The sequence below is a fragment of the Condylura cristata genome, unplaced genomic scaffold (assembly GCF_000260355.1).
Source record: "Condylura cristata isolate star-nosed mole 26May11 unplaced genomic scaffold, ConCri1.0 scaffold00033, whole genome shotgun sequence".
NCBI lineage: Eukaryota > Metazoa > Chordata > Mammalia > Eulipotyphla > Talpidae > Condylura > Condylura cristata.
In genome coordinates, this window is record NW_004567134.1 from 12,087,693 (window position 1) to 12,107,908 (window position 20,216).

At 56.0% G+C, this 20,216-nt stretch overlaps 1 protein-coding gene across 1 annotated transcript; it reads left to right on the forward strand.

Annotated features, from left to right (window-relative positions):
• The first annotated feature begins 868 nt into the window (after positions 1-868).
• MCM2 (minichromosome maintenance complex component 2) lies at positions 869-19,867 on the forward strand. Its single transcript, XM_004692320.2, has 16 exons — positions 869-2,907; positions 3,804-4,042; positions 5,038-5,213; positions 6,161-6,421; positions 7,033-7,252; positions 7,525-7,732; positions 9,116-9,250; positions 9,555-9,746; positions 15,100-15,193; positions 16,062-16,312; positions 16,436-16,562; positions 17,087-17,199; positions 17,960-18,208; positions 18,840-19,022; positions 19,203-19,358; positions 19,741-19,867. The coding sequence occupies exons 1-16, from the start codon at positions 2,902-2,904 to the stop codon at positions 19,849-19,851; spliced, it is 2,721 nt and encodes a 906-aa protein (XP_004692377.1). The 5' UTR covers positions 869-2,901; the 3' UTR covers positions 19,852-19,867.
• The last annotated feature ends 349 nt before the right edge of the window (positions 19,868-20,216 follow it).

Genomic DNA, 20,216 nt, shown 5'->3' on the forward strand with positions numbered 1-20,216 from the left:
CGCCCTGGCGTTCAGGCGCTTGTTTCACAGCCCCCCTGCAGGGCGGTTCTCATTAGGCGCATTTTACAGCCAGAAACCCAGGGGTTCAAGAGGCCGGGTGACCTGTCCAGGCTCACGACCAGGAGGTGCCAGCGCCCAGGGCCAGGCCGGCGTGTGACCCGCCCCTTCCAGCGTCCCTAACTTCAAGAGTTCTTCAGGCTACCTCCGGGAGCCGCCCCAGGCTGTCCCCTTGCTGGCCCTCCTGGCATCCCCGCCCTGCCCACTCCTGGCTCTTCTCAAGCTGGCCAGCAGGCCTGACCCCTCCTACCTCTGAGTCCAGTCTCCCACGGCCACTCCTCCGGCTGCCCACGCTACACCACTGTCCCTTTATGTCACTCAAACACGGATCTTGCTCCTGCCTGCGGTCTCAGCATCTGCTGCCAGCCTGGCTGGCTCCTGTGCACATGACCTCTTTTTGGTTCCTTCGCCCTTGTACGTTTGCTTTCTTTTTCTCTTGGCTTTTTTTGGTCAACAAAAACCACACTTAAGACTTTCCTTATCATAGACTGTGGAGGACTTGACTGCCAGGACAGCCTCTGTTGATTTCTTCTCTTTATTACCAAGTAGTCTGACATCACCCCCAAAATTGTATTTACTGAGCACGAAGGTGAAAACATAAATACCAGAATATAAATTACCGGAAATCTGTAATTCTCAACCTCCTGAAATGTTATGCTACCATCTTTATAAATATACTTCCAGATTGATATTTATAATTCACACACCATCAGTCTCTTTTGGATCTATTTCATAAGGTCTATGTTCTAATGCAGCTAAATACCAAACCAAAAGACTTCCATGAGAGAATAAAACAATAACTTTATTCATACTCATCTAAGTATTTATCAGTACTCCTTACATTTTCATAAGACAGACTGACTTCATATTGGTCTTTTTGTTTTTTAGCCCATAAACTTAGATAAAAATCTAACGATACCAAGTCTCAGCAAAGCTACTTTTCTTGGTAAAGCAAAAACTTTAAAAAAAAAAAAAAAAAAGGGAAAAAAAAAGAAGGATGTTTTAAGGGATTTCAAGAGTCACTGGGACATTCTCCTCCTTGACCCCAAGCTGAAGTGTCTGCCCGTCGGTTTTCTTCAGGACCCAATCATTCTACCCAGGCTGCACACATTCACTTGCTCCTCGAGACTCCAGCTTCCACCCACAAGAACATCGGTGTCATGAGGCCAGAATCACACTTGCCCTGTCCCCTGCAATGGCCCAAGGCTGACTTGATGCCCGGGTCAAATTGTAGACACCCACTTACATAGTAACCCCAAGACACACACCCCACAATAACACACTGGGCAGAAAGGAGTCTGGGTCCTCTTTTTGTCCGTCTCTCTATTCTAGAACAGAAGGTGAGGAAGTGAATACCTGCTGACCATTTGAGACTTGGCTTATCTGGGATTCTCCCTGCCTGGCCCAGGGTGGGTATGCACAATTCCTGCACCAGACAGCGCAACTGGGCTCCAGGTTGAAGCCTGCTTGCACCAAGGGCTCTGAGAGTCAAGGTCGGCAACCAGTCTCTGCCAGGAAGTTACACACACCATCACCCCTGCCCACCGACTTGTGCCACGGCAGACCTCCAAGGCGCAGGAAGCCTCCCTGCTACCGTATGCCGGAAAGGAAGAGAGGTGGACTATCTGGGACCAGGCCGAATGACTGCCAGCTAAGGGGGTGCACCACGACGCACAATTCCGCATGTTGCACTCTGAGTATGGGTTCCACGAGTAGGTTTCTGTAGGACTTCATTTGTGGGATAGCTGAAGGAGTCTCTCACCTTGAGAGCAAGAGGAAGTGGCAGATTTACCGCGGGGTCCCCCATATTTGCCAGTCTCCTAAGCCACAGTCCTGGGATCACCCTGCATGCCTCCTTCTTGCTGCCATTACCCAAGGCCAATGGAAACTCCCTCTTAATATCTCTTGCATATTTCCAGTCCGCATCATCACTCCTGGCCCTTCCTTGGGGTCCATCCAGAGATGTCCGGTCACTGCACCAATCACCAGGTCAAGATCACTCAGCTCACCAGAGGGCCTGCCCTGCCCGTGCTGCTCATGCCCAGAGGAAGCACCTCAGCAGCCCTCCAACCGGTTTCAGTTCCGTCTCCAGGAGGAATTCTAAAAGCCACAGTGGCTCTAGTCTCCCCCTACTCAAAGCCCTTTGCTCTCCTTTGCCTTCCGGACGAAGCTCAAACTTCCTGAGAAGACTTGGAGGCGCTCTGGCACCTAGGCTCTGCCACCTTGTCACGACCCCCCCAGCAGCCACAGCCGTTTACCCAGAACCAGGGACCTGTCTGCAGAGGCCCGCCCTGTCCTCGCTGCATCTTGGCTGTACACATTCTTTCTGCCTGGAACTCGCTCCCTGCACCTCTGCAGCCCTCGATGGTGACGATAACTGCCAGAACATCAGATGAGGCCACCCGGAGCTGCTCCGATGATGGGAGTGTTCAGGCTGAGCGCGTCTAGAAAGTCGAAACTGACCGTCCACTCTGAGTAAAAAGACCACAGGAGCAAGGCTGTGCGGCTCGTTTGCCAGTCTGTAAAGTGGCCACAGCGTGAACAGGGTCAGCAGCCAGCAGGTGGGGCTGGTCCCGCCGGCCCACTCGCGCTGCCACAGCCTGGCCGACCAGGACAGACACCTCCGCCCAGCGAGGACCAGCCCGACTGGCGTGGGCGGAGCGCCGGCGACTTGTGGGCGGGGCCGCGCCGTCGGGCCGCCCCCCGCGCGGCCGACGCGTCAGGATGTTGATGTCATGACGCCGGTTCCTCCCGTCGGTTCCCGGGCTCCGGCGGGTCACGTGAGCCATTTTTCGCGCGAAAACTGGTTGTCGGTGGAGTCGCGGAGAGCAGCGCGGCGCAGCGATGGCGGTGAGCGCGTGTGGTCTTGTCCGGCGGGCTGGGAGGTCGTGGGTGCGGGCGTGGGGTCCGGCCGACGGCCCCGGGGAGCTGCACGCTGCACCGGCTCCGGGCACGGGTAAGCCCCTCCGGCCTGCGCGGCCGGGGGTGCGAGCGGCGGGGCGCGCGCTCCTAGTCCCAGGGCCGTGCGCTAGGCGCTCTCCCAGCCTGGATCGGTACTTCGGTTGAAAGTGGGCCCCTGTGCTCTGGCTTGGAGCCGATTTCGCCTCTTTACTCCGCCCTTGCCGGGTCTGCAAAGCTAGCGAGCTCTGTGCCGCTCGTCCGCTTGGTGATAACGCCCGCACCAGCTTGGGCGAGCCAGACTCCAGGAACGGGGCTCAGCACCCCCTACAGCTGCCTTGTACTCGCTCCGCCCGCCGCTTGGTGCACGCCAGACGAACGACATCCTGCCACTTCATACATTTACTGTAGTTTTTTTGTCCCTTGTTCTTGTCTGTCCCTCCCCCCAGTCTTAGTCACCAATCTCTCTGTTTTGGGCTTGTGTTCATCCCCTCTGTGCCTGGCACGTTGTGGGTGCTCAGATCTTTGGAATGCAAGCTTAAGGAGGAGGAGATGATAAACGGGTAAATGAACAAATCACCTGCCCTCTTTGATTTGCCATGGAGAAAACACAGCGGGACAGGAGTGTTTGCGGAAGTGACACTCCAGCTGGGCCCCGGGAACTGAGAATCCTTTGGCTCAGAGGCAAGCGTTCCCAGCAGAGGGATGCTTCAGTCAAAGACAGTTGCAGGCTGGAAAAGGGCTTGGAGTGTTGGAGGACAGGATCACTGAGGATACCTTGTGGATAGAGAGCCACCTTCTGATGGAAAGGAAGCCATGTCTGCACTCACCTCCTTGACCTCTTGCAGGAATCATCTGAGTCCTTCACCATGGCCTCCAGTCCTGCCTCTACATTGAGGCGGCGGCGAAGCAACGATCCCCTGACGTCCAGCCCTGGCCGGAGCTCCCGCCGCACTGATGCTCTGACCTCCAGCCCTGGCCGAGACCTTCCACCCTTTGAGGATGAGTCCGAGGGGCTGCTAGGCACAGAGGGACCCCTGGAGGAAGAAGAAGATGGAGAGGAGCTAATCGGAGATGGCATGGAGAGGTATCTGCATGCAAGGACTTGAACTCCACAAGGTCTGAGGACCTTGTTTTGCGTACTAGGGAAGCTGATAAGTCAGAGCATCCTTGCCTTTGAGTGCATCTTGGTCCAGGGTTTGGTGGGAGACAGAAAGAACTGGAGCATAGCTCCTTGTAAGTTGTATCTAACCTAAACTAGCCCCTAAGGCCTGGTTGACCCCCAACTCTATGAGATGTCCCCCAAGGGAAAAGCAGAGTCTTTTAATTTGGGATGGAGATGCATACTGGGAAGTGGAGTGGGGAGGAGTAGGATGTCAGCACCTAGGCCTTTCTGCAACCTAAAAGAAACTGGTGGGTGGGTGGGTGAGGTAATCTGATCAATCCAGATTCAGTTCACTCCACCAAACAGCTGATGGGCCTAACTCCTGATGGTACCAGCCCCTGCGTTAGGTACTTTGACACTTCTGGTGCACCGAAGGTCACAGGGTGCTGTGCTGGTATTGTGAATTTGACTCTGCCAGTGAGCGAGGTCAGACTTCTGCCGCTTTCCCCCATCTAAACAAGTAGACAGTGTGAGAGCCAGGTGCCTCGCGGAAGTGACGTGGTTGTACTCCTCCGTTTTCTACTTAGGGGCCCAAGCTTTTGTGTATGAGAGTCTAGCACAGGCCACCACAACCCTCCCCAGCAGGATGCCTCGCTGCCCTCTGTCTTCTGCCTCTACCATCCTCTGCTTCTTTACTCCAGAGAACCAAGGCTGGCTAAGGATTAGCAGGGCTAAACTGGACCTTGTTGCCGTGACCTTAAAAGTAACTAACTCTTCTGAACTATAGTTTATATAGTATAAACCTACCCCATAAGGCAGCCCAATCCAGATTCAGAGCATGTCTGTCACCCCTCGCTGTGTGTAGAGACACCGATAATCTGTTGGATACACCTTGGAGCCTCTTCTGTTTCCTTTCTGGAGGGGCAGGCCCCGTTCCTGGGTAGGGTACTAACAAGGTCCATCTGGTGTTCTCTCAGAGACTACCGTGCCATCCCAGAGCTGGACGCCTACGAGGCCGAGGGACTGGCCCTAGACGACGAGGATGTAGAGGAGCTGACGGCCAGCCAGAGGGAGGCGGCAGAGCGGGCCATGCGGCAGCGAGACCGGGAGGCTGGCCGGGGCTTGGGCCGTATGCGCCGTGGGCTCCTGTACGGTAGGTTCAGATGCTGCACCCCGAAGGCCTTCCCGGCTTTGATACAGGGCGGCAGGGGCACCAAAACTGGCCAGAGATACTGTCCAAATAGTTTATGGGCCACCACCTGAGTTCTTCACCTGTGCACACGGTTGTAAGACTACTCAGGCTCGGAACAACGACAGTGGGACTTATTTAACAAACTGGGGCAAAACAAAGAATTACTGAGTCCAAAATGGCCTTTGCCTCACCCGAAGCGGTGTATGTTTTCAGTCCTAAACAAAAGCAACTAAAAGGGTGTCTTCCTGCCTCTGCTGACCTGAAGCTTGTGGCAGGCAGGCCCTAGGCCAGGTTCTGACTCATGAAGACAACAGAATATAAACGGGAGTCACTGCCAGAGCTACTGGGATGCCCCAGCGCAGTCCCAGACATGCGACACTCAAGACAGCAGCTGCAGTGGCCGAACCACCCAACAACAGCCACAGTCACGCAGCTCAGCAAAGTGCCCGGCCCCGGGCACCTCTGTCAGGATGTAACCGCAGCACAGCCAGGAAGTTTCGGTCGCTAGGCTGAGTGCAAAGCCTCCAACCTTTTCTTCTCTGAGGTGGGCTCCTGGAGGCCTCCACCTTCAGAGGCCCACAACAGCCTTCTGGAAGACTGGCTCAGTGGGGCTGCAGTCTGCTGACCCCAAATGCTGATGATCCAGAAACCTTGAATCCTAGAGACTGAATCCGCGCCCCTCCTACAGTCCCTTACATTACTCATCAGTGGCCCCTCCCCAAATTCAACTTTTCAGATTTTCCCTCGGGCTGTTTATTCTCACCAGCAGCCCTTCTTTGGGCGCCACCTGTACCTGTCTTCTGGTTTCAGCCACAGGTTACAGCTGCAGCACCGTGGGAAGCTGGAAAGGAGGGTCAGGGGGGTGGAGGCCTGGGAAGACTTCACTCGAGGGTGTCCTTTTCCCCCAGATAGCGACGAGGAGGACGAGGAGCGCCCCTCCCGGAAGCGCCGCCAGGTGGAGCGGGCCACGGAGGATGGCGAGGAGGACGAGGAGATGATCGAGAGCATTGAGAACCTGGAGGACCTCAAGGGCCACTCTGTGCGTGAGTGGGTGAGCATGGCCGGCCCTCGGCTGGAGATCCACCACCGGTTCAAGAACTTCCTGCGCACCCACGTGGACAGTCACGGCCACAACGTCTTCAAGGAGCGCATCAGTGACATGTGCAAAGGTGGGCTTCTGCGTGCACATCCGCCCTCCAGAATCTCTCCCTTCCCCCAGAAATCTGTTCGTTTTGGCCTTTTAATGACATGTTACTGGAGACATGAATGGGGAGTATTAACCACTAACCCAGAGCCCAGCAGGAGCCAGAACCTGAAACCTGAGTTTGTCTTTAGGACAAATGCAAATGTGCCTTCACTCCAGCCCAGTAGTGTGCAGGGGCCATGTCTGGACCACAGGGGGCGGCAAGATCTGGTTATCACTTGGATTAGAAAGTAGCACACTTTCTGATATGGCAGGAGTTCTTTCAAAGGAGGCATGCACCGTCGGTTTCCACTGTCCCCTTCACTTCCGTGTGTCTGTCTGACACCGTTTATTCATAGGTCTCCCCCAGCCTGGTTAGCAGCTGGAGGTGGCAGCTCTCCCATGCTAGGCACTCTGCATGCATTATTTAATCCCCCCAGCGGCCTGTATACCGTGACACCCCCATTTTACAGATTAAGTTGAGGCTCAGCAGCTAAAGACTTAGAAGTGAGAGCCAGGCTTTCTGGCTTAAGTAAGGGATGGGGGGAAGGCCTTCGCCTCCTCAGACCAGTGCTCAGTCGCCCCCCCTTGCTCTAGAGAACCGAGAGAGTCTGGTGGTGAACTACGAAGACCTGGCGGCCAGGGAGCACGTGCTGGCTTACTTCCTCCCTGAAGCGCCGGCAGAGCTGCTGCAGATCTTTGACGAGGCTGCCCTGGAGGTTGTGCTGGCCATGTACCCCAAGTACGACCGCATTGCCAGCCACATCCACGTGCGCATCTCCCACCTGCCACTGGTGGAGGAGCTGCGCTCGCTGAGGTAAGCCGAGGGCATTGTGGGGACTGAGGGCCCAGGTCCCCAGCTCAGACTTCCTTCGAGACTTTGGCCAGAGCAGGCCAGCAGCGGTGGCCACAGAAAGCCCTGACCCCATGAGTTCTGGCTCTGACAGGGTGCGGTCTGATGGGACTGCTGGTGACCAAGGCCCAGGTCGCTGGGGTCCCTAAACAGCACCTTCGTGGGCAGCCCTGACCTCCTGAGGGCGTGGGGCTGGTCTGGGGCACTAGGACTGAGGCTTCCACTTGTCTCTGCAGGCAGCTGCACCTGAACCAGCTGATCCGCACCAGTGGGGTAGTGACCAGCTGCACAGGCGTCCTGCCCCAGCTCAGCATGGTCAAGTACAACTGTAACAAGTGCAGCTTTGTGCTGGGGCCCTTCTGTCAGTCCCAGAACCAGGAGGTGAAGCCGGGGTCCTGCCCTGAGTGCCAGTCAGCCGGCCCCTTCGAAGTCAATATGGAGGAGGTGAGCTCTCACGCACCTGCTGCTGGCTGACGTGCTGTCACGGCGAGGTCCAAAGCGCACAGGTCTTCCCGGTGGTTTGGCCTGACAGCAATTTCAAGATTTCAGGCAGTATTTACAAGCCAGATTTTTGTTTCAAATGTCAGTTTATGGCATCTCTTGAAAAACGGTAGGGTCTGGCCAAACTGAACTCTTCCTTCCTGGCTGCCCCCTAACAGGACACTTGCTCTCCGACCTATCACTCACATGGTCCCTGCAGTCCACCCAGACTTCCCCTTGATACATCCAGGGCTTTCTTCTCTTGGGCCTTTTATTGGGGTCCCTGTCATATGCAGGCATCCCTGCCCCTTAACCCCTCAGACACCAAACAGCCCCCACATGCCTTCGTACTAAAATGGCTTAATCCGGTGAAGTCAGGGTCTTCTAGTACCTTCGGTGGATGCCTGGACTCCACACCTCCCTTTTTGGCTGCTACCTTTTCACACTGTCCCTCTGAGAAATGCCCTACCTGGAGCGGCCTTCCCAGCAGGGACGCGTGGGAGACATGCTAGCGGCAGCCTAAACCTGACTGGTCTGCAAGCCCAAGTAAGCCTTGTCTGGAGGAAGAGCTGCGAGGCTGGACGTGGCTGAGCGTGCCTTCGCCCAGTCTTCCCCTCCCGGTCCGGCCTGACCTCCTTTACAGCTTCTCCCTTCCCAAGAGTATCTCGCCCACGAGCAGACCGGCAAGCGCTGCTTCTCAGGAACTAGTATAGTATAGGATGGATAGCTGTAGCCGGCATTTCTGGAGGGCGTGGCCAGGCGTCAGCTGGTGGATGATGTTACCTGTTCTCCGTCACAGCCATAAGGCAGGTGCTGTTGTTGATCCCATTTTGTCTGTGAGGTCACTGACCCAAAAAGTGACCCAGAAGGTTAAAACTCAGGCGTTTTGATCCAGAATGTGTGCTTTTGGCTGCAATAGTAATGTCATTTTTTCTAGGAAACTAGAGAAATGACAGGTGAAAGTTGCACCGCACGGTGCTTGTGACGTGGTGCAGTCCACACTCGGGTGACTCGCTCCCCACTGCTGGGCGCTGGCTTAAGTGGGGGCCTGTGTGCCTTGATTAATCCCACCGTGAGGCTGCCGAGCGGCTTAGCACCCATTCTGCAGAGGACACACTTGCGTAGAATCACTGAGCACGTGGACGTCCAGAGGGTAGAGGCAGGGGTGGGGGCCTGCACTCTGGTCACAGTGGCTGGGGCCCGTTTCCCAGTCGGTGACGCACTACTCCCGGGCCCCCTTGTGGCCTGTGGTCGAGGCCAGGTGACACTGATCAGTGCTCAGAGGAGCACAGCACTGCCTGCCATAGGGGAGGCCCCTGTGACTGTCTGTCTGTCTGTCTCGCACAGACCGTCTATCAGAACTATCAGCGCATCCGCATTCAGGAGAGCCCCGGCAAAGTGGCGGCCGGCCGGCTGCCCCGCTCCAAGGACGCTATCCTCCTCGCCGACCTGGTGGACAGCTGTAAGCCGGGAGATGAGATCGTAAGTGGCCGGGAGGGGCCGAGTTGCCATGGAAACTGGGAACATTTGTGGTGGGAGAAGGTCGGTGGTAGCAAGGGAGTCTGCTGAGCTGTCCCAGAGCCCTGGAAGAGGAGCTGGCGCTCAAGGTGGACTGGCCAGTTGGGTGTTGGGGTAATCTGACTTCGACTTTGAGGAGTTACTTGTCTTCGTGTCTGCGGGTGGCTGAGGGCTTGACATTGAGGAAACTGGATGCAGCCAGCGTGGAGGTGGGCCCAGCTCCCACCTCTGGCCTGGGTTGCTCACCTCTTGGTCCCTCCCTCCCCAGGAGCTGACTGGCATCTACCACAACAACTATGATGGCTCCCTCAACACCACCAATGGCTTCCCTGTTTTTGCCACCGTCATCTTGGCCAACCACGTAGCCAAGAAGGACAATAAAGTCGCAGTGGGGGAGCTGACTGATGAGGATGTGAAGATGATCATCAGTCTCTCCAAGGACCAGCAGATCGGGGAGAAGGTAGGTGGAAGTCAGGCTGGAGCTCTGAGGCGGCTGCGGGCTTGCTGGGGGTGCTGTGGCCTGTGGCGTAGGCCTTGGGGTGTCCCAGCTGCCTCCGCATTCACTCTTAACTCCCTGTTCTTGGAAATGGGGCTCCCTTATTTTCATTTCCAATATCGGCTCAGTAAACTTACCTTGCGGGGGCCTCGTGTTTTGGGGGAAGCAAGAGATGTGGCATGGGGATTGTCCTCACTGAAGGTTGACAGTGTGCCGCTGGTAGCCCCAACTCCACCTGTTAAGGGAGGGTTGTGGTGAGAATTAGGCAGGCCTGGAGCTGGCATCACTCGTGCCATACAGGTGTCACTGGCTGTCAGCCTCCTGCCAGCACTCGTTTCTCTAATCAAACGGAATGCTCAGGTTCCAGTCAACAGGTGCTCTGCTCTTTCCACCACGCAGGCACCCTGCTCCAAGGTCACTGAGTTTTCTTCACAAGCTCACAGTTCCTCCCTCTTCCTCCCCAACCTACCTCCTATCTGCCCTTTAACGCAGGGGAGGGGGCTGACCCCCTCCCACCTGTACCCTGCTCTTCCTAGAGAGCCCTAGCTCAGCTGGGGTCAATCACTTGTTTCCAGCCGGCCGGTTTAGTGAACGGGAGCCCCACCTTCCCGGTGGGAACTGGTGGGGGGGCATATCTGACATGCTCATTCTCTCTCACCTGTCTGGGCCGCCTTTTTCGGTCTGCCAAGATCTGGGGTATCTGCAAGGGAAGCAGGTATTTCTCCAGCCTCAGGAGGACAAGAGCTTCCCTTTCACTAGTACACACGCAGACGGTGACTGCCTTCTGGTGCCAGGTCCTGGGACCTTGGTGAGCAGGTCGGTTCGTGCCATCAGGGCTCTGATAATAAGTGAGGAGACAAAGAAGCAGAGGTGAGACCAGTAGCAGGAAAGGAAGCATCGTTCGGTGCTCCCCCCTTCTGCTCGCCACCCTCGGGAAAATCAGTGCTAATGTGACGGGTGCGTTTACAGGGTTTCAGCAGTGTCTGAACTCCGGTGCGGAGCAGCCGGGCTGCCCGTGTCCTGTGCGCACCTCAGCTTGTCTCCGCCCTCTCACGTGTCAGGAGCGGTGTGCTTCGGGAACAGTCTTAGCCTACACCCTCTTCGCCTCCGCTGCCATTTTTAGCCACTAGTCTCTCCCCCGTGTTGATTGAGGAGCCTGGGGGGCCTGTAGTAGACAAAACATACTTGGATTTATGCCCTGGGCCTGGGCCTTGCCCTCCTGCTGTGCTCTCTGCCCGCTGTCTGCCTGCCTCAGAGCCTCCTTCCCTTGTTGTCTGGCTGACTTCTATGTCAGGCTGTGGCAGCAGGCAGACCTGTGTGGAACTCGAGGTGCTGGCTGCTCACTGTCACTTACCTCTCTGACTGAGATGCCTTGGCTGGAGAAGACGATGCCAAGGTCTGGGATCTCTGCACGTGAGGCCTTTCTGGCCCTGGGAAGTAAGGGCAGGAAGACAGCGGGGAGGCTTGGTCTGGACCTTCCCAAAAAGGGCCCCATCTTTCAGTGCACTTTATGAGTGTTTTTTACCAGACTTGAATAGCAGTGTGCCAGGCACTCTCAGACATTTGGGGGACAAAGTGAATGACCAATAAGATTCAAAAATGGTGGCCTCCTCCAGTCAGCTGACAGACCTGGGTCGATTGGTGCATGGTCTGCTTTGTTTTCTTTTTGAATTTGTATCACTCTTTCAAAATAGAAGTTTTTGTGTGGCCTGGATGCCCTGGGCTTGACCTTACAGGCCTGTGTCCATCCTGCTCTGTGTCCAGTGGCCGCTGAGTGGCAGCTGCCCTCGAACACAGGGTGTGTGTCCAGCCTCCGCCCTGCTCTGTGCAGCCGATGAGCTCATGGTAATAACCCTGCTTGCCTCTCGTGGGCGCTGGCCACTGGCGGGCTGAATGCTCCAAGGACCAAGGAGGAGAATCGAGCAGTCTGCAGCCAGACTTCCTGGGCTGAATTCTGCCCTGCTTCTTAGCGAGCTCGGATGTGCCGCCCTCTACCCCGCGGAGGGAGGCAGGAAAGCAGTGCTGGTGTTGCGTCTGCTGTGCAGGTGAACGTCAAGAGGTGCTCCGCAAGGAGCTGTTATTTTTACGGTATAAGATGACTTGGACAAGATTGGTAGCAGCACCTAGGTAAGAAGCATAAAGAGCCAGGCAGTAGGATGAGCCTGGCACACCAGACGCCCTCAGGGTGGCTGTGCCGTGGGCATTTGTTTCCATTTAGGGGTGGACTTGCTGAGGGGCAGCGGGGACAGAGCCTGTAGAGATTTTAGAGTGTGAGCTCTGGGTTATGAGGGATAAATAAAATAGCCTAGGTGTTTTCCAGTCCAGGTGCAGGGCTGTTCCCTGGCAAGTCTGATCTGACCTACGCAGCAGCCATTCAGTTGGCCTGCTACTTATTCTTGCTGTCACTGGGTCAATGCTGGGGTGCTCACACCCCGATAGTGGCTCTGCAGGGGAGAAACTGAGTGGGGGTGCCTGCTGCTTTGGCCCTGGAGGGAGACATTATCTCATCCTGCTAGGGTGTTTGCTATAAAAATAGCCCTGAGAAATCATCTGGATAAAGGGAACTCAGGGGCTGGCAGCCTTGGCAGACCCTCAAGATGTATGGGCAGTTCGGCCATCCGCAGAGGACTCTTGCCCAGCACAGATGCACGTTTCATGAGAAAATCATTTCATATGCCAAGCATTTAGTACCTGCTCGGCCCTGTCCGGCTAATTTTTGGATAATGACAACGCCTCAAAACAGAGGTGCCGTGTAGCTGTTAGTGAGTAGACTGAGGCATGGGGCTTGACCAAGTTTCACGGCCACGTCACTGTGGCCACTTGCCCTTGGCATCACGCTCCCTCTGCAGATGCGGCAGCGTGGGAGGACGTGTCTGTGGACTGGGCCTGCTCTCAGACTCTACTACAGGTTATAAACACAGATGAGGAGTGAGTAATGACTGTCTATCTGTCGCCCAGCCTGTCCTTCTTCGCCCATCTTAGCTGCGGTATCTCCACCTCGACCCCTTTCAGTTACTTTGACGCAAATTCCAGACACAGCACTTCATAGCTGCACCCCTGCGTGTTGCTGAAAAGGCCCCTCCAGTGAACCCTGCCGCGCATGACAGCCACCCCGACGTCACGTATTTGGTTGGCGTTCCCATCTCCCTCATGGCTTACTTTCTTTTCAAACCATTTCTTTAGAGTCGGTAGCCAAGTAAGGTCCACATGCCGTGACTGGCTGATCTGTCCTAGAGCCTCGTCATCTTTGGGTCTTCTTTTCATCTCTTTTTCTTGAATTTTTTTTGTGGAAGAAATCAGGTCATTTGTTTTCCACAGTTGAGGTGTTGCTGATTATGTCCTTGATGAATATCTATTCCTCTGTCAGTATTCTATAAGTTGGCAGCCAGATCCAGAGGTTTGATCACATTCAGGTATAATTTATTTTATCTTTGGGTCGGGGCACAGCAAGACGATTTGTGAGGTGATGGTGAACTTCCTCCAGGCCCCGGTCACAGGTGCTGGTCTCTGAAGACAGCAGCCCTTGGTGGCCCTGGGCTAACCCTTCTATTCAGTGGCGTCTGCGCAGTGCTGCCTTCCAGTTCCGAGTCTGTTCATTTTACCTGGCACTTCCATAAAGAGAAACACCATCGACTCGTGACTCGATCTGTAGAGCCCCTCTAGAAAAGCAGGATAAAATGCTTGGCCATTTCCCTTTGTTCACCTGTTTTCAACATAATCTCTAGGGCCCATTCAGAGGTGAACTGTGAGTGTCACTGCAAGTTAACAGACCTCGCCTCATTGAGGTCCAGGCACTGTGGGCCCCTAAGACAAGGCAGGCTGTTCTCGGACGGTGCCTGCTCCACACCTGAAGTCAGCCATTTCTCTGAGAAGCCCTGGAAGTGTTCCTTCCTTTCCATGGGAAATAGTATTTTGAGATAGGATCACTGTCAGCCATGTGGCTGGACTGCCTCTCCCGGGCTGGGTTTTGCAGTAAATTTTAGAACCAGCAGAAGTGTACGTGTGGTGGAAACGGACCCCCATTCCTAACTTACTGCATAAAGTGACGGCAGGAAGCCTTCCCGGCCCCGCGCCAGCGGCCCTGGCAGGTCCTGTTCAGAAGGTCACGCAGCAGTCTGGCCAGGGAGCAGAGTAGCCATGCTCGGGATAAACGCGGCCTCCCAGCTCCAGTTCCCAGAATTGGATTTCTCTGGTCTACATGCCCCTGGGGGACAGAGCACGGCTGGTGGCGGGGCGGGACAGCACAGCACGCCGGCCCCTGGGGTGGAACTCCTCCCTGATGCCAGCTGAGTATCGCTCTTCTGTGTTCCCGCCCCCTGGGCCTGCCCTGTCGGGGGCAGTGTGTGCACCCCTCTGCTGCTGCGGAGCCCTCCACATGGAGGGCAGGGAGTTGAGAATCTTAAAACCACACCTGTGTCATAGGTAGGGGTGGAGGCCTCTCCAGTCAGCAAGGCATTTCTTTACTTCAGCTTTATCTTTAAAATTTGCCTGGTCTCAGGCGAGAAAATAGTAAGAATAATGAGCAGCCATATACCAGAGACATTTTGTGGGGGTGGAGTGGGGAATGGGATCAAAAACGGGGGTGGGGGGTGGGGAGGGAAGTGCATGGGACTATGGTGATGGCACATGGGTGACTCGGTGATGGGAAACCTGCGGGGATTGCAATTGAGTGTACAAAATGATGTAAAAATAAACTTATTTAAAATATATATATAAATTTGCCTGGCCTCTCACACAGAGAAGTGGAGAACGGGTTCAGTGACACTCCATCTGAAATGCTTCCTCATGCACCGTCGCCTAGGTGCGCCCTACTTTACCTGTCACAGCCCCTCGGAGCCAGGCACTTACCTCAAGGCCTCAGTCAGAGCTCACATACTCTGTGAATAGTTTCCTCTCGTTTCCATTTGAGGAAACAGGCTTATGAAGGCCTTGGCCAGCGTGAGGGGCGGTACCGTGGTTATTGTCAAGAGTCTCGCCCTCCCACACGCAGTCTCCTGGGCCTGTGTCTTGACCACTTCTGTTCTTGGTCTGCACGCAAGGATAGTCCTTACTGAGAGGACAAAGCAGAGGTCGGACCAGGGTTTTGTTAAGCTCTAAAGTTCCGTGATTCTCAGGAAGAGCCAGCTGTTGCAGGGCCCAGTGTCAAAGGCTGATGCACGCAGAGCCGCCCTGCAGTGGGCGCGATAGGGCTGAAGGTGGCCCCATTCCCGGGACTGAGGCACAGGGTGATGTGCTGTGCTGGGGGGCGAAGGGGGTGACCCAGACTCCAGAATGGAAGCTCTTATTTCCATTCACGCTCTCCCTCCATTTCTTGTAGATCTTTGCCAGTATTGCTCCTTCCATCTACGGTCACGAAGACATCAAGAGAGGCCTGGCGCTGGCTCTGTTTGGAGGGGAGCCCAAAAACCCAGGTGAGCAGCACCAGCTACCCCACCTCTCCTGCAAGGACTGCAGTGGGAGCCAGCACGCTGGTGCCGGACGAGGCGCGACCCTGGATCAAAGCCGGGCTTTCTGGCTGTAGAGAAGCCATTCATAGATGGCTTGGTCAGCATGGGTGGGCGGGTGCAGGGCCTGCGGCCTGGCCCTGGGTCATGTCCAGGAGCTGGTGGTCCTGTCACTACAACTGCCCTCCTTTATGAGTTGAGCAAATTTGTCTTTGCCTCTGTTGTACTTTTAAAATGCTCTTCGAAAGTTAAGTTTACCCATGATAAGAGGGTATGGATGAGCATGTCATATTCTTCCATCATAAAAAGTCACGAAAGGCTAAAGTCACTGGCGACCGCCCTTCTAATCCTCCCTCTAGGGGCCTGGCATCCCTGAGGGTGTCCACTCCCCTCTGTCATGTTTCACGTAGTCGTGCACACTCATACAGAAAACAGGGTCCCCCAGCGCGCACGTTCCTATTTACAAGCGTCCTGTACATATTAGTGTCGCTGATGAAGACCGTGTGTAGCTCGCTGCTCCTCCCTCGTGAGTGTGTCTGGTGGTGTTTCGTGTCAGTGAGTCAGCAAGTTCCCTCTGGCAAGCGCTGTGTGAGGGTCCGCACAGCACAGCGTCCTGAGGGACTCTAGTTGGAGAGTGTGAGCTGTCCGTCTTTTTTTCATTTACAAAAATGCTTCCTAGTGTTGTGTTTCCTCTAGATTCCTAGTATTTGCTTCCTCTGGGTTTTGTTCAGAGTGGAGTGGAATGGCTGGTCCTAGAGAGATCGTTCCTTGGCCATGTGTAATAAACTGGCAGAGAAATCAGTGTCATCAGGCCGCCTATTCCCTGCCCCTGCAGGCGGCAAGCACAAGGTGCGAGGTGACATCAACGTGCTCCTGTGTGGAGACCCGGGCACCGCCAAGTCCCAGTTCCTCAAGTATGTGGAGAAGGTGTCCAGCCGAGCCATCTTCACCACCGGGCAGGGGGCCTCAGCTGTGGGCCTCACCGCATATGTCCAGCGGCACCCGGTCAGCAGGGAGTGGACCCTGGAGGCCGGGGCCCTGGTGCTGGCTGACAGAGGGGTGTGTCTCATCGATGAATTTGACAAGGTGGGTCCTGGGCCTTGTGGGGGACTTGGGGTGTGGCTCAGCCTTCAGTGGAGCACTGGGGCCTCATCGGAGAGACAGCGGTGGGAAGAGACAGGCCAGAAGGATGATCTGAGTCTCTTGCAGATGAACGACCAGGACCGAACGAGCATCCACGAGGCCATGGAGCAGCAGAGCATCTCCATCTCGAAGGCGGGCATCGTCACCTCCCTGCAGGCACGCTGCACCGTCATTGCCGCAGCCAACCCCATAGGTACCGCGGGTGCCACACCGGCCGACAGGGGACCGGGCTGGGGACCTGCCCTGGGGTCGGGAGCCCCAGCGCCCACTAATCTTGTCACAGATCGAGGAGGGGACTGAGGCACAGAAAGTGACCCTCTCTTCTGTGTTTCTTGCCAGAAGAGGGGAACAGAAGCAGGACTCGGGGTGTTTTTCCTTGAGCCACATCTCAGAGCACTGAGGCTGTCCTCAGAGGACAGAAGAATTGAGCTGTGGTCCAGGCTGGGTGGACTGCTGGTGGCTGCGCTGGTGGGTAGAGCCCTGGCGCGCCGGCCCGTCTGTTCTTGGAGATTGTCCCCAGGAGACAGTTCAGCTCTCCAGCTCAAGGCCGTCACAGGCAGCTGCGGGGGGAGTCCTGAGAGACAGCAGGCACTGCGCCGCCATCCCCGCGCCAGTCTGTCCCCTTACCGAAATGACGTGGGGTGGGAGCCTCTTCCAGCCCAGAAGGCAGGACCAGAAAGCCCGAGTCTTGATGGGGAGGTTCCTTTGTGTTAACAGGAGGCCGCTACGACCCTTCACTGACCTTCTCGGAAAACGTGGACCTCACAGAGCCCATCATTTCTCGATTTGACGTCCTGTGTGTGGTGAGGGACACAGTGGACCCCGTCCAGGTACAGCCACATGCCTGGGGTCGGGAAAAGCCTTGGCCAGCATGCACCCAGCACTGGCAGGAGTACGGCAGTGACCAGACTCGACCCGCATTTCTCTTCCTTTGCCGGCCCCTCGCCCAGCATAACATGCATCCCCAAGTCCTGGCCTGTCGTCTGGGTTCACCTCCCGCTGCTCCCCTGCTGCAGCCTGAGTCTCAGCCCCTCCTGTTCTGACCTGCAGTGCTGCTGTCACTGACGGGTCTCCTGGCCTCCCCTCCTGCCCACTCTGTCCTGTGGTGGAAGCCAGCCCATCATTTATCATATCGTGCCCCTCCTTAAAACTTGCTTGCAGCTGCCCTGGCACAAACGCCACCACCTTCCCAGGGCAGCCGCTCTCGGGATGGGTTCTGTGCCCATCTCCCCCACCCTTCCACATCGCCCTTTCTCGTCCTGGAAGGCTCTTCTGGACTGTTGGTTTGTGGAGGCGCTCTGGCACCTTGGCTGGGGAGTCTCCAGGGCCTGGAGCTGGTTGGCCTATTTTCTCTTTATAGCACCTGTAATTTTTTGTAGTTAATTTTAAAAAGTGTCTCCTCTCCCCTCACTAGGAGATGTGCTCTTCCCAGGGCTCAGCTGTGTGTGCTGGCACCGGGGGTGCCAGCATGTAGAGCTGCAGGGTTCCTGTGGCCGCGAGGACACTCTCCTCAGCACATAACTGCTGGCACTGACTTCAAGCCAGGTCACAAGACTCACCCTGTGACCTGTTCTCTCCCGCCTGTCCTAGGATGAGATGCTGGCCCGTTTTGTGGTCGGCAGCCATGTCAGACACCACCCCAGCAACAGGGAGGAGGGCCTGGGCCCTGATGATGCCCCGTTGCCAGCCATGCCCAACACGTACGGCGTGGAGCCCCTGCCGCAGGAGGTCCTGAAGAAGTACATCATCTACGCCAAGGAGAAGGTCCGCCCGAAGCTCAACCAGATGGACCAGGACAAAGTGGCCAAGATGTATAGCGACCTGAGGAAAGAGTCCCTGGTGAGGGTCAGGCGCAGACAGGGAAGCTCCCAGACACAGAGGAAGATCCCACGCCACTTACACGTGTGGGCTCTTGGCGCTCTGGCAGGGCTTGCGTCTGATGACTGGCCACTGACCGATTCAATTCCAGGTTGACTTTACCTAAATGTCACCCAGAGAGCATGTGTCTGCACTGGTTTGGGCTTTGGTTCTTTTATAAAGGCCTGAGAATTTAAAGGCAGCTGCAAACAGCTGGACACAGAATTCTTAGAGATTGTCCTGTTTGCCCACTGCTAATCTAGACAGATACTTTTATCTCTTTTTGATCAAGTCTTTTCATAGAAGCCAACGGCAGCTTTATTTTCACACACACTGGAGCCTGCAGGGCTGGTACAGGACAGTGACGATACAGCTGCTGCGAGCTCGTGGACTCCGGGGTGGGGGCACCCCTGAGGGGCAGGCAGCCAGAGCAGCGGCCTCCAGGGCACCATAGGCATCCAGCAGGAGCCTGAGTGTGCGCTTGCCGGCAGCTCGGGGACGCGCTTCCCCTGCAGGGCTGTTGGACGAGTGTCCAGGCCGCCGGCGGGGCCACTTCCCCGTCTCCCTGCCCCTCTGGCCCCTCTGGCCAGATCTGACGCTGTCTGCCTCCCAGGCCACAGGCAGCATCCCCATCACCGTGCGGCACATCGAGTCCATGATCCGCATGGCAGAGGCCCACGCGCGCATCCACCTGCGGGACTACGTGATCGAGGATGACGTCAACATGGCCATCCGGGTGATGCTGGAGAGCTTCATCGACACGCAGAAGTTCAGCGTCATGCGCAGCATGCGGAAGGTGGGTGGGGCTGAGCGCGGCAGCGGTCCGAGGCCGCCCCACAGTGGGCAGCCCACGGCCCCGGTGTTGCGCTCTCCCCGGGCTGCAGCATGTCCCTGAGCTGGCTGCTCTGGCCACTGTAGTCGCTTTCAGGGTCCTGCCCGGGAGCCACGTTGGTTGACTGGTTTTTCTGCCCTGCAGACCTTCGCCCGCTACCTTTCCTTCCGGCGTGATAACAACGAGCTATTGCTCTTCATACTGAAGCAGCTAGTGGCAGAGCAGGTGACATATCAACGGAACCGCTTTGGGGCCCAGCAGGACACAATTGAAGTGCCCGAGAAGGACTTGGTGGACAAGGTAGGGGCTTGGAAGGGAGAATGGGGCTTGCTACTTGGGGCTCCGCCACTCACCTTTGGGCGGAAAAGTCCTTTCTCTGTCATTAATTGGGAGGGCTGGAGTGACAGCCATTTATTGTTATGTGCTGAACACCTTTCTGTGCTCTTATAATCTTGACAGCAGCCAAAAAGAGGTGCTCTGTTGCTGGCACCCCTCAGGTAGCTTGGCCAAGTTCACAGGTGACAGGAACTGGTGGAGCTAAGATTTCAAGCTCTGAGTCCAGACCCAGACCCTGATTCAGGCTGTGGCTCCTGCCCCATCCTGCAAAGACAGCCTGTCCTGTCTGACGGACACACTTTAGACTCGCACCAGAACCCGACTCATGGCTTACCTGACCTTTCAGGCTCGTCAGATCAACATCCACAACCTCTCCGCTTTTTACGACAGCGAGCTCTTCAGGATGAACAAGTTCAGCCACGACCTGAAGCGGAAAATGATCCTGCAGCAGTTCTGAGCACCCACAGCTGCTCTGCTTCTGGGGGGGACCAGGGCAGTTCTCCCTTTGCTCAGACAGGAGACTGGACCCCCAGTGCCTGGGTGTGGTGGGGCCTGTTGCCCCACACTTCTTGGGCTTGGGCTTGGACTGAGAATGAAGGTATTTATTTCTTTAATGAAAAAGAAAAAAAGAAAAGATGGTATCCTCTTCTGCTTCCTGCCAGCATAGGTGGACAGACATACTTCACAAGCATTTTTTAGAGCCACTCAGCAGCCCACCACCTGCCCACAGGAGTTTGTCTCCGCCCAGTGCCTTGGATGGAGTCGCTTGTGTTCAGGAGTCTGCAGCCTGTTGGGAGCTGAGTGGATTCAGGGTGTTATGAG

What these genes read in the sequence shown, in the direction of transcription:
- MCM2 (XM_004692320.2), top strand. An exon ending in GTAAGCCGGGAGATGAGATC is followed by an intron (nt 9,251 to 9,554) that starts GTAAGTGGCCGG and finishes CTCCCTCCCCAG; the next exon opens with GAGCTGACTGGCATCTACCA. An exon ending in AGGGGAGCCCAAAAACCCAG is followed by an intron (nt 15,194 to 16,061) that starts GTGAGCAGCACC and finishes CTGCCCCTGCAG; the next exon opens with GCGGCAAGCACAAGGTGCGA.